The sequence below is a fragment of the Nasonia vitripennis genome, chromosome 1 (genome assembly GCF_009193385.2).
Source record: "Nasonia vitripennis strain AsymCx chromosome 1, Nvit_psr_1.1, whole genome shotgun sequence".
NCBI classification, from domain to species: Eukaryota; Metazoa; Arthropoda; class Insecta; order Hymenoptera; family Pteromalidae; genus Nasonia; species Nasonia vitripennis.
This window is the reverse complement of record NC_045757.1, coordinates 5,070,623-5,081,429: the sequence shown is the minus strand read 5'-3', so window position 1 is coordinate 5,081,429 and position 10,807 is coordinate 5,070,623. Positions and strand designations below refer to the sequence as shown.

General features: G+C 46.0%; 2 protein-coding genes across 7 annotated transcripts in view; one reads left to right on the top strand and one right to left on the bottom strand.

The window, feature by feature from the left end:
* Positions 1-197: 197 nt before the first annotated feature.
* On the bottom strand, positions 198-10,234 carry LOC100117499 (sorting nexin lst-4). 3 transcript variants are annotated; one of them, XM_032597976.1, is made up of 7 exons: positions 10,128-10,234; positions 4,017-4,439; positions 3,668-3,857; positions 2,796-3,244; positions 2,245-2,621; positions 1,754-2,078; positions 198-1,670 (listed from the first exon to the last, which is right to left on the bottom strand). In XM_032597976.1, exons 2-7 carry the CDS (start codon positions 4,029-4,031, stop codon positions 1,422-1,424), a joined length of 1,605 nt encoding a protein of 534 aa, XP_032453867.1. In that variant the 5' UTR covers positions 4,032-4,439; positions 10,128-10,234; the 3' UTR covers positions 198-1,421. The 3 variants fall into 3 exon arrangements, with proteins under 3 accessions (XP_032453867.1, XP_032453863.1, XP_001601721.1); XM_032597972.1 differs by lacking the exon at positions 10,128-10,234 and adding an exon at positions 5,620-5,730; XM_001601671.6 differs by lacking the exon at positions 10,128-10,234 and adding an exon at positions 4,542-4,890.
* The window catches only part of LOC100678021 (protein Gawky), a 28,845-nt gene continuing 23,726 nt past the window's right edge, over positions 5,689-10,807 (top strand). For 3 of the 4 annotated variants that reach the window (XM_031921941.2, XM_031921936.2, XM_016988663.3), the window contains exon 1: positions 5,824-5,961. The gene's annotated coding sequence lies outside the window, so the exon portion shown is untranslated. Of the gene's footprint in view, positions 5,962-10,807 lie in introns of all 4 variants that reach the window. The other variant, XM_032597953.1, reaches the window with a different exon arrangement.

Below are 10,807 nucleotides of genomic sequence, written 5' to 3'. Positions count from 1 at the left end.
CTCTGATTCATCATTACTGCACACAAAAATGGACATTGTCTCTATAATTTCAGAAAACTTGTCCGTTACCGCGGTGATTTACGGTTCTACGTCCCGTCATCTCTTAGTTCGATTTAGAGAAGGATGAACACGCATATTCGTTTCTTTTTACTCGTGTATTATTTTTAAGTTAAAAAAAAAGAAATAAATACATGTTATTTAGCATAGATCGTTTCCAGTTTTCAATATTATATTTAATTTTGTTTTCAAGGTTAACACATTTATAGAAATACAAATATTTTCTGGACAAAGTGACATTAAAATAACTTACTAATGATTCTTTATCGATTTCCTAGGCGGGAAAAACACGTTTTCAAACAAAAATAATGCTTTTGTTTTGTTACAAGAATAGTTAGTTTGATAAACTCTTTTTAGACGTTCAGGCAGGCACACTTCTTGCTTCCGTATTTTTTGCTTTATCATGATTATTTAAAAGGCTCCCAACGGCATCGAGATTCTAGTGGAAAAAATTCTTCGAAAATTCGAGGAATAAGTTCATGTTATAGACGGTTCACATTTTGTTCCTAAAAATATGTTGCGATAGCTATATTTTTTAAGAAGTAGTCCACCGCATAGGTTCGAAAAATCTTTCATACAAAAATACGAGTTTTGTAAAACTGTTCTTAGAAGAACATCGATTAGAATAAAATGTTGCCCACTAGACGCATTATCTTAGTTATAAGTAATATACACAATTCATTTACATAATATTGATATCAACGTCATAATTACAATTTGTATATCTTACAGTCTGTATAGATCAGAGAAAAATGCAAGTGACAGCGATTTCATCTATATTGAAATCGCTTTGCAAAGTGATTCATTATCATTTACGATAAGCTAAAGGCAAATCCTTGGTTCGAAAATATCATTGCAAACATCTTAAAATGTACGAATCATTTTTAACGAATTTTTCCGCTCGAAATTCGCGAAGATAAAAATAAAACTCGGTTCAAGCCTTTAATGCTGCCTCTTCAAGTCACAAATATGTACATCCAAGAAATATTAACAATATTTTTCTGCAAAAAAATACAACAGATTCTGTGAACATTCTCAACACTTATAGTCACATATAACCACCCTCTTTGTTGCACGTTAGCCCGAAAATAGATAGCAGAACACGAATTAAAAATGATCCGTAAATTTCGTAATTATTGCCTGAGGAAAAATCGAACAATGTTGTATGCGCATAAGTACGCCGATCATGATTGTGCGTACATATGCTCAAAATTCGACAAACTTCTCCCCCGAGTAAGCGTGCGTGACGCGTGCGAACATCGCGAATGCACCGCACCGTCAAAGCGAAGAGTCACCAGTTAGACGCTTCATTCAATTGTGCAAGATCAGCTCTTTAACTATTGATACTCTTGATTATCTAGATTTCAGTCGAAGGAGTTGAGCGCCTCCTGCAACTTATCCACGATCTTCTGGTAGAAGTTTATTTGCTCGACGAGATGACTCTTCATCGCCTGCGTGATGTGGATCTCGCGTTCTGACTGGAAGTGTGTCTCTTCGGCACCGAGCGCCCGGGCTATCACGTCTGTCCTGTGGTTCAGTTCTCGTAACTGTGCCGATTCCATCTTGTGCTCGTTCACCAGCCTCTCGCAGTCCTTCCGCTTTTGCACGGCGCTCTGATCGTCAAAAATTATTCGATCAATGTAAACTTTGCTAACAAATCTAATATTTTAATTGAAAAGAAAAAATGAAAGCCGACCTTGTGAATGCCGATGACATCAGGGAAGCTGCTGATTATGCCTCGATAGATATGGAACTTGTCGGCGAGCGGTTCCCAGTCGTATTTTGGTTGCTCCTCGTACAACTTTCCTATCTCGTTGTAAGCCTCTCCCGTGTCCTTGAGAGCCTGATTAAGCGTATGACGTGATCGACCTGCGTCGTCGGCTTCCAGAGCATTGCCCAATGACACAAAACACTGACCGATCTTCTGAAACTCTCGCTTATACAACACCTGATGCTTCTTCGCCTGATCTGTTGCCATCGCCATGAAACTCTTGACCACCGGGTCCAGCCCCGCGATAAACCTAGATTTCAAAATACAGAGCATTTAGTAAACATTTTTATCTTGTGAATGCGGTTGCAACTTAATCAACATTTTATGATAAACACAATTACTCATCGCAGTAGTCGCGCGCGATGACTAACGCAGTGAGCGAAATTTGCTGTTTCAACAAAAGCTCGATTACTTACCTAGCGAAGGCATCGGTCTGGAACTCAACTTTGATAGCATCGAGTGGTGTATCCGGGCACTGGACGCCATGGAAGTAAGTGACGCCGAGGAACTCGTCTTTCTCGGCTGCTCGTTTGCCGGCTTTCCAACGTTTCTCATCCGTGCACGTGATAAAGTGCTGCCAGACTCGGCTCCTCGACAGTACGGGATGCCTGCAGACGTAGTCGACGAACTCCTGAAGCTGAGTGCGCCGGTGCTCGATGAACTGCTCTTCGTAGCGGCCAGATATCTGCTTGTCGGGCAGAGGCGGTATGGGGATGAAACAGAACTTTTCTTCGAGACGCTCGTGCAGCCAGTCGAAGTGCTTGTACCTGCGTGATACTTGTATGTTGTTGAACTGCAAGAAGTTTGTTATTGTTAAGGTTTTCGATAGTTGCTCAAGATCTAGTCATATCAGTGTCTTTCACAACTTTATCTTTATGGAAGACTTTTATCACTTGTTAAAGATAAGCATCGATCGATTCACAATATTTATCTTGGGATTAATAGTTTCACTGAATGAAGTAATTACCGTGGGGGTGAGCTGATAAACAATGAAACTTTTTAAGCCCTTGAGCTTGGACTCTTTTTTGGGAGAAGTCACGACGCAGTTGTAGCTTTCTCCAGTTTGAGCCCAAGAAAACCTTCCACTCTCTACCTCCTCTACGTATATTTTCTCAGATTCTGGAACGACGACTAACTTGGAGCTGAGCAAGAAGCCCTCTTCGCCTGACTTGACCAGAGCAGTGAACTTGTTGTTCTTCTTTGGTACATTGGGAATAGATCTTTCAGGAATAACAGAGTGAACAGTATGCATTGACACAGAGTCACCATATTCTGTACTGCCAGACTGGGCCGACTGCAGACTTGGCTGCTGTTGAACAGGTGGAACATAGGCCTGGGTCTGACCTATTTCTGAATCGTCGTCCCAGTCATCGTCCCAGTAATCACCTGTGCTTTGTTGTGAATTCACCATGTTGCCTGAAACATAATTCAAATACAAAAATCAATAAAACGATTTATTGCACTGATTTATGTGAGAGTTATCAATCAATGGACGGAGAAGATTTTATTCATTAATGAGTTATCTGCCCGCTGTCAAACTATTTTCAGATTCAAGGTTACCAAAGAATGATCATGCAAATAAAGATTAGAATACACATGTTTTAGCAACAGAGTATATTCCCCTGATAAATTTTCCACGTATTACAATGCACAAGTCACCGATCATACTCAGTAGCACGTAAGTAGGAGTCACTTAAAGTCAATTACTTTAAGGTCAAAAGTAATTCATTAACCGGTATCTCTTTGTCTCTTGGTTGCAATACGTACAAAGAATACTACTTTTAAAGTATGAGCTATATGAACAAAGATGAACCCTCCAAAATGAAAAGCGTAAACAACCTGTTGTGGGAGCAGTAGCCTCGATAAGTTGTACATAGGCAGCAGGAAACAGTCCAGATTGTCCACCCTGATTAAAACCTTCGCACCATCCATCTCCAACGTTATCTCTCATAACAGTCAACACCTCTCCAGCCGTGATGGAGAGCTCGGCAGATCCAGGCTCCCCGGAGAAGTCGTAAAGGGCTCGCACCTACGAACAAAGCCAGAGTAAACAAAGAGCATATCTGTTGATTCACAACGCGAAGGGGGTGTTGCCACGGCTCTCGCGCGCATCGCCGGAGCAATTAAAACAGCAATTACAAACAATTAGCCACGCAGCCTCGCTCGCAATGCACAAGTATATAAATACCTGGTGTCCGTCCATGACGGCTGCTCGTCGTCTTCTCTCGAAGGTAGTGCGCGTGTCGTCACAGGAGGAGATCGTTCGCAGACTCCGGAGGCCCGTCGTGGCCTGACATTTGCCGCGCGTGCTCACGCGTCAGACGTTGGTACGTGTCGTGTTGTCGTCCTGTGCCCGATGCGATTCCACTATATACCTATCCGGAGACGGTATATAGCTCCTCCTTGTTTTTTCGCGTTGGCTGATGCAGTGTGTATACTGTATGGCTATAAGGCGAGAGAGTCCGCGTTGCAGCTGCGGGAAGAAGACGGAGAGAGATACGGAGAGCTCGGGAAATGGACTGTGTGAACCCGGTACCTACACTGCTACACACACACCGACCGTGTCTCTTCTCGATCAAGGCTGCGTCAAGTCGCTGCTGCTGCTCCGATTCTGAAATCAGTTGCATTAGTTGACTCTTTCGAATCTAATTTGTCCGTATCCACGATTGTTAAAGATTAAATGAGTTTGCTTCCGATAAGAGCGTCGTTTTACCATTTCGGAGCAGAAGGAACAATTTATTTCGAGGTTAGGGCACGGAGAATCGCGCGTACGCCACTGGTCGATTGTGCGAGAGAGTGAATGCCGTTCATCGCGAATAAACGCGGAGAGAGAGAGGAAACAAGTCCAACGACGTGCCAATGCGCGATCGGAAAACAATGCCGTGGAAGGGGAATTCGAAAAATGTAGGATATCGAAGTTTAATTGACGTTACGTAGCTCCGGTAATCGATACCCTTGCTTTTTCTAGCCGTAAATAATTAAACGATTATCCAATTCTCTCGGCTCTAACGACACCAAGTGCAGTTATATATTCACATTCTATTTTATAATTATGTTTTTGCTTGTTTTGTGTAAAAAAAACGTTGAACGATTGGTTGTTACGTAAAATTTCAATATTCCCGCCGTGAGCCTCCGCCACACCGCATCTCCGTCAGATGTCACCACGCGGCCCATTTTGTAGGAGCAAACGAAATACGAATAGGCAAGTTTTACACCGGAGTCGTATAAAGGGCTCTGAGCGAGTCAAATTTATTCGGTGTTTTTTCAAATATATATCTGAAAATCATTCTAACGATTCGATTTATCACAACCATTATTCAAATTCAAAATGGCCAGCACACGCGCTTATTTTCGACCGACCAATCAGACGACAAAAAGAACCCCTTCAAGATATAAAGCCGAATCGAACGAAACTTTTGGATAGGATTGTATGGCTCGAAACTTTAGTAGAGAGACACGAGCACTGCAACGCGAAAGTGCGCGCGCGCTCAGCAGCATATACATACTCGCCGCCGCCGTCTACGGGCTTTACAATAATCGTGATATATATACACACACACACATACACTCATTCACAAGACAACAATAGTTAGTAATCTAATAATTAATACACGTATGTACACATACAAAGAAGAGTGAGAGAGAGAGAGAGGGGGAAAAAGAGTGAGTGAGTGAGCGACGAGCGTATACTCCACAAGTCCACAGCACGACTCGATTCCCCTCGCGAAGAGAGCGACGGCGTCGCGCGCGCCGTTACATTGTGATAGTGTGATATATATGTATACACATACTTTTTAACCGCGACGACGACTAGGACGACGTCGACGACGAGGTGGAGGAGAGACTACTGTCGCGAGAGAGGAACACAACGACTGCTGCTGATCATCATCATCAGGACGACGACGACGAGGAGGAAGAGGACGACGGAAGTATACTTTGTAGTACAGTACAGTGCGAATAGTACACTACGTGTGTGTATATATAAGTAGTACAAGCAGACACACTCCGGAGGAGAAACGCAGACAGACAGACAGAGCGCGCCAAATAACGCTGTTCCTTCCCAGGAGCTGGGCCTGCAGCATCTCTCTCTCTCTCTCTCTCTCTCGACAGCCTTTATCTTCGAGTCTAAAAAGGTGAGTGTCTTTTCGAATATAGAATTCTGTGCGTGAGTCTGATAGGCGGACATAACCTCGAAATCGGGTATATCAGCGCGGTGGCGTTTCATCGCTTCGTCTTCCGCGTACAGCGATCATACGAGCTACCAACGTACGTTCCTCCGTAAAAAAAGGAGTAAGTATACAGCGGAGAGTCGAGCGAGAGTGCAGACCTCTGCCAAAAGATTGTCCGATATATAATAGGTGCCATGTTGGCACACGGCGGCGGGTTTCAGCGATCGTTTGCTCCGATCGCCGCAGGGGACATCATCGTCTCGGTGGTCGGAATTTTCGCGTATACGTAGTAGTATATATACGTGTATATATATTTTGCTCTTTCGTCGAATATACCGCATATAAGAAACTCGATACTCTCTTTTCTCGCCTCGCTCGGACTATATAATATAAGCGAGTATAAAGAGGGCTGCTGACTGGGGAGAACTCAGAGAGAAGTGTCTCCTATCTCTGTTCGGCGATAAGCTCCATTACAAAACGTTGCTCTTCCAAATCGAATTTTCGCAACGCTCGAATGAAGCATATACTTACTTACTCCGTGCTGCAGCGATTGCACCTGCTAACAACAAACAACAAGTAGCATCGCAGTGCTATAGAACTCGCGGCGGTCGTTGCTATCGGCGAAGAGAAAGTCAGCAGCGGCGGCGGCAGTGTCTCTAGGTGGTCGAAAATAAAGCCGACCCGCTAACGAAACTCGCAGACGCGCGCTTTTCGCTTCTTTTTCTTCTTCTTCTTCTTCTACTATGCGATGTGCCTATCCTAAATCTCGCGAGTCATCGGGAAGGGGTTTTCTTCCATCTCTCTCTTCCGCTTTCGAAGCCTGTGCCAAGTGGGTCGGTGGTGCCTATGCGTGTGCGACAAATCCGCTCTCGCTGTGCGTAAATGTAACGCTCGTACAAGCACGCGTGTGATTGATAAGGGAGTAAAGCGGTGTGAACATTCCTCTCTCTCTCTCTCTCTCTCTCTCTCTCTCTCTCTCTCTCTCTGATGAATGAAAAGTCACGACGTGCGTGTGCGTGTGTGTGTGTGTGTGCTTGTCGAGTGTAAAGAGGCCGCGGAGAAAAGTAAAGGTCGGCGGTGTGAGCGGAGCCTAGGAATTCGCACAAACGCGTTCGTTGACCTGCTCTTTCTCTCTCTCTCTCTCTCTCTCTCTCTCTCGCTATGCCGCGCGCTGCAGCGCTCGGCAGTTTTACGAGGCGACGGCGCGGCACACAGCGTTGTTTGCTCGAATTTTCGCTGTTGCTGCCGTGTGTGAATTTTTTTTCTCCACCGGGTAGAGGAGTTGAGAAATGGGCGGCGGGCTTTTTTGCGGCGGAGGCAGCAGCAGAGAGGAGGTTTATGTATTGTGAAGGTTGAGTTTCTAATCGCTGTACGCGAGCGTATGCGAGCTGGGAGGAATAGAATTGAAAAAAAAAATATATTATATATCGCGGCCGTGTGCTGTTTGTTTGCGATTCATAGCTGTTGTTTTCTATGAAAGAGTTTTAGAGCTCTCTTCTCCAAACGTACATTTCAATTCCGATGCTTTTCCTTTTATTCAACCGATCGAAAAACCCAGAAATTCACATAGCCCGAAAAAAGAGTCTCTATTCAAACAAGCTCTTCCCGACAAAAAAGCTCGCCTGGAAAAAAAGCCCCCTTTCACCACCAGCAGAGAGAGAGAGAGAGAGCCTATATCCCCATCGTCGTTGCACCGAGAGCTGCACTAGTCGGTCGGTCAAAGCCTACTCATACAGGCACACACACATACACACATACTCGCATGCGGTGTTCTCTCTCTTTCTCGTATGCACTGCACACTCGGCGGACTTTAAACCAGCGTCGGCGGCGGGCGATCGCCCCTCAGGAATGCGGTCTCGCTGGCCACACTCTACACACACTCGCCGGTGTCTCTTTTCCTTTCGGCTTTTCTGCTCTCGGACTCCTCTCCTATATAAATACGCCGTGTTTTTTCTTTATTTTTAATTAATCCGGTACCCACACACACACACACATACACGCACACTACATTGAGACATGTATATAGTAGCGTCTGTCGTTGCACTATACAGCGATGACACTGAGGCAGGTAGAAGTAGTAGCGCAATATAATGAGACGCTGCCGCGCGCGACAATGGGGAAACAGTATACGAAAGAGGATACTCTCAATGACTGTAAATTATACGTTTTATTGCTGCAGCGCTTCGCGCGCGCCACGCGATTATTATTTCTGTTTGCCGAGAGCGTGTAATATATTGATGAGACCGATTGTCCGCGCGCTAGTGTGTGCGTGTGTTGTACGTATATTGTCGGGCGTTACCTCATCGATGATGAGCAGCTCCGACAATAAAGTTTGTTACAAAATCGCTGCGCGAATTGAGCCGTGTATATACTTCCTCGTGCACCGACACTCCTGTATCCTTGAGGATCCTTTCATTTTCAGTCTCTCGTACACACGACATTCCCTTAATTTATGCATCTTCGTTCGGCGCACGTGCGAAGGCCATCCTCTCTCCCTCTCGAACATTTTCGCTAATATACCGCATCGGGATTCAAAAATCACCTCTCCTTCCCGCGCTTTCTAACCTCGAACGCGCCGAGCCGTCACATCGCGCCCTCTACATCGCGCGAACGTAACACGTTCTCACACAGAAAATTCGCCAATTCCCGCTCTCTCTCTCTCTCTCCTCCTCGCGCAGACACACTCAAAAAAGAATAATCGGAGTAGAGAAGCGGTCTTTCGTCGCGCACGTGTCGTCGAAAAAAACTCGCCCCGAAATCTCCGCTCACTCTCTCTCGCTTACGCACATAGGCACACACACACACACAGGGAGTGCAGAGAAAGACAAAGAGAGAGAGAGAGAGAGAGAGAGAGAGAGAGAAAAAGGCGCGCGGAGAGCGGTTTCGTAATAAATATATGCCGGGATAAAATAGCGGCGACGGGTGTGGAGAGGGGCGAGAGGCTCGACCTTGCCCCGCAACTGGCTCCGCCGCCGCCGCCGCTTGTTGCCAAGCTACATTGTATATATAGAGTTCCTCCTATAGCCTCGCGAGCGAGCGCTCGAACACGAAAGCGACAATATGTGTGCGATACGCGTATGTGTGAGTGAGCTTTACTTCCTTCTACACCCGCGGCGCGAAAAAAGAGAGATCTCTCTATCCCGTATCGCGGTATAATCGAAAGCTCGCTTCGAACGTCGTCGTTGTTGTTGTTGTTGGAGCTTGCAGTGAGAAAGCGCACACGGTTTATTTTAACCGCGCGTCCGATGAATGAACGACGAGCTTTATTATAATTGATCAAAGCGTCGATGAGCACGCGGACGTAATTCGATGTTTAGCTCGTCGCACACGGTATTAATGATTCAATGAAGCGCAGCGTACGTATGTACACAGGCATTATAATATTGCGGAGCGTAAAATTCAGAGGTCGGTCGAATAAAATCCAAGGGGATCAAGAGGGGAAATATTAAAGCCGTGATGAGTGCGTGTAGAGTCGATAAACGCGTGTCGGCAGCGCACGGCGTGATAGAGCCATGAATGAATTTCCATAAACCGGAGCTGAGGAGCGAATCGTACGTGTACATACACACGCATCGGACTATGCAACGCGTCTTCTTCTTCTTCTTCTTCTTCTTGCATCGTCGAAAAATTTGCGTCGTCGGAATACGTGCGCCGCGATGTTATATACTCGGAATGAGTCATTTAGAATCCAAGCGTGCGAAATTCGCGCGCTATTATCTCGCAGTCGTCATCTCTCGCTTATAGAGTGCGAGAAGCTTCCCTGAGCTGTGAAACTTCGGAAGCTCTAATTAACCAATATAACGTTTCATCCGCAATCCGATAACATAAGCGCGTCTAAAGCATCGCAAGCGCATGCACTCACGCGCGGGGGCATTATCTAAGCTCTCGTCGCAGCAGCAGCAAAACACGCGTCCAAGAATGCACTCGGCTGGCATTCTATTTGCATAAGCGTCTCTCTCGCTCTCTCAGCAAACTCATATTATCCGCGCGCTCACTCTCGCGCTCCCTCTGATATAAAACAACGGCGCGAGTGTATATACTCCATCGGCTTTAAGGGCTAAAAGCGTAGCGCGGCGCAGACGTCGAAAAAAGCTCTCGGCCGACAATAGCAGGAAAAGCGACGCTCTCACCGAAAAGTAAATTCGTCCCTCTAGAGAGAGGACAGCAGCAGCAGCAGCAGCAGCAGCAGCAGCAGCAGCAGCAGCAGCAGCAGTAGCGGTATATAGTGTACCATTATACAATGCGTGGGTGAGCGCGTGCACACGCGACTATAGCTGTGTGTATGCTAGTGTACGGCGCGTCGCCCGGAGGGGCTCCTTTGAACGCGGCTGGATCGATTTCTGCCGCTTGCAGCTAGAGCTGTCCTCGCTCTCGCTCTCTCTCACTCACTGTGTTAGAATACAGCGGTGCTGCTGCTGCTGCTGCTGGTTTTGCGCGCGAGAGCTTATGTTTTGATTGTCGGGGAGTTTGTCGCGCGTCGGTGACGCTGATGATGATGGGAATCGGGATGAGACCGGATCATCGGTTGGATGCTGATACCGATCGATCGACTCTGCTGAAGGCTGTGCGTCTGTGGCCTTGTGTTAGTTTTTTTGCAGGGAGAGCTTGCAAGTTGAGCTTGGATTCGATGATTGTTCGAAAATTGTTTTTCTTAAATTTGCGGGAGCTTGTATTGAGTACTTTGTAGAGGCGGTCAAAAGTTCTGAAAATTTCATTGACAGAGAATCCACATTGCGCATTTTGATAAATTATTCCTTGCCTCGAAAAACGGGCAGTTTCAGGGCTTTTCGCTTGAAATGCCTCGCTATTT

What these genes read in the sequence shown, in the direction of transcription:
- LOC100117499 (XM_032597976.1), bottom strand. An exon ending in TTTATCAGCTCACCCCCACG is followed by an intron (nt 2,622 to 2,795) that starts GTAATTACTTCA and finishes AACTTCTTGCAG; the next exon opens with TTCAACAACATACAAGTATC. An exon ending in ATGTCATCGGCATTCACAAG is followed by an intron (nt 1,671 to 1,753) that starts GTCGGCTTTCAT and finishes TTTGACGATCAG; the next exon opens with AGCGCCGTGCAAAAGCGGAA.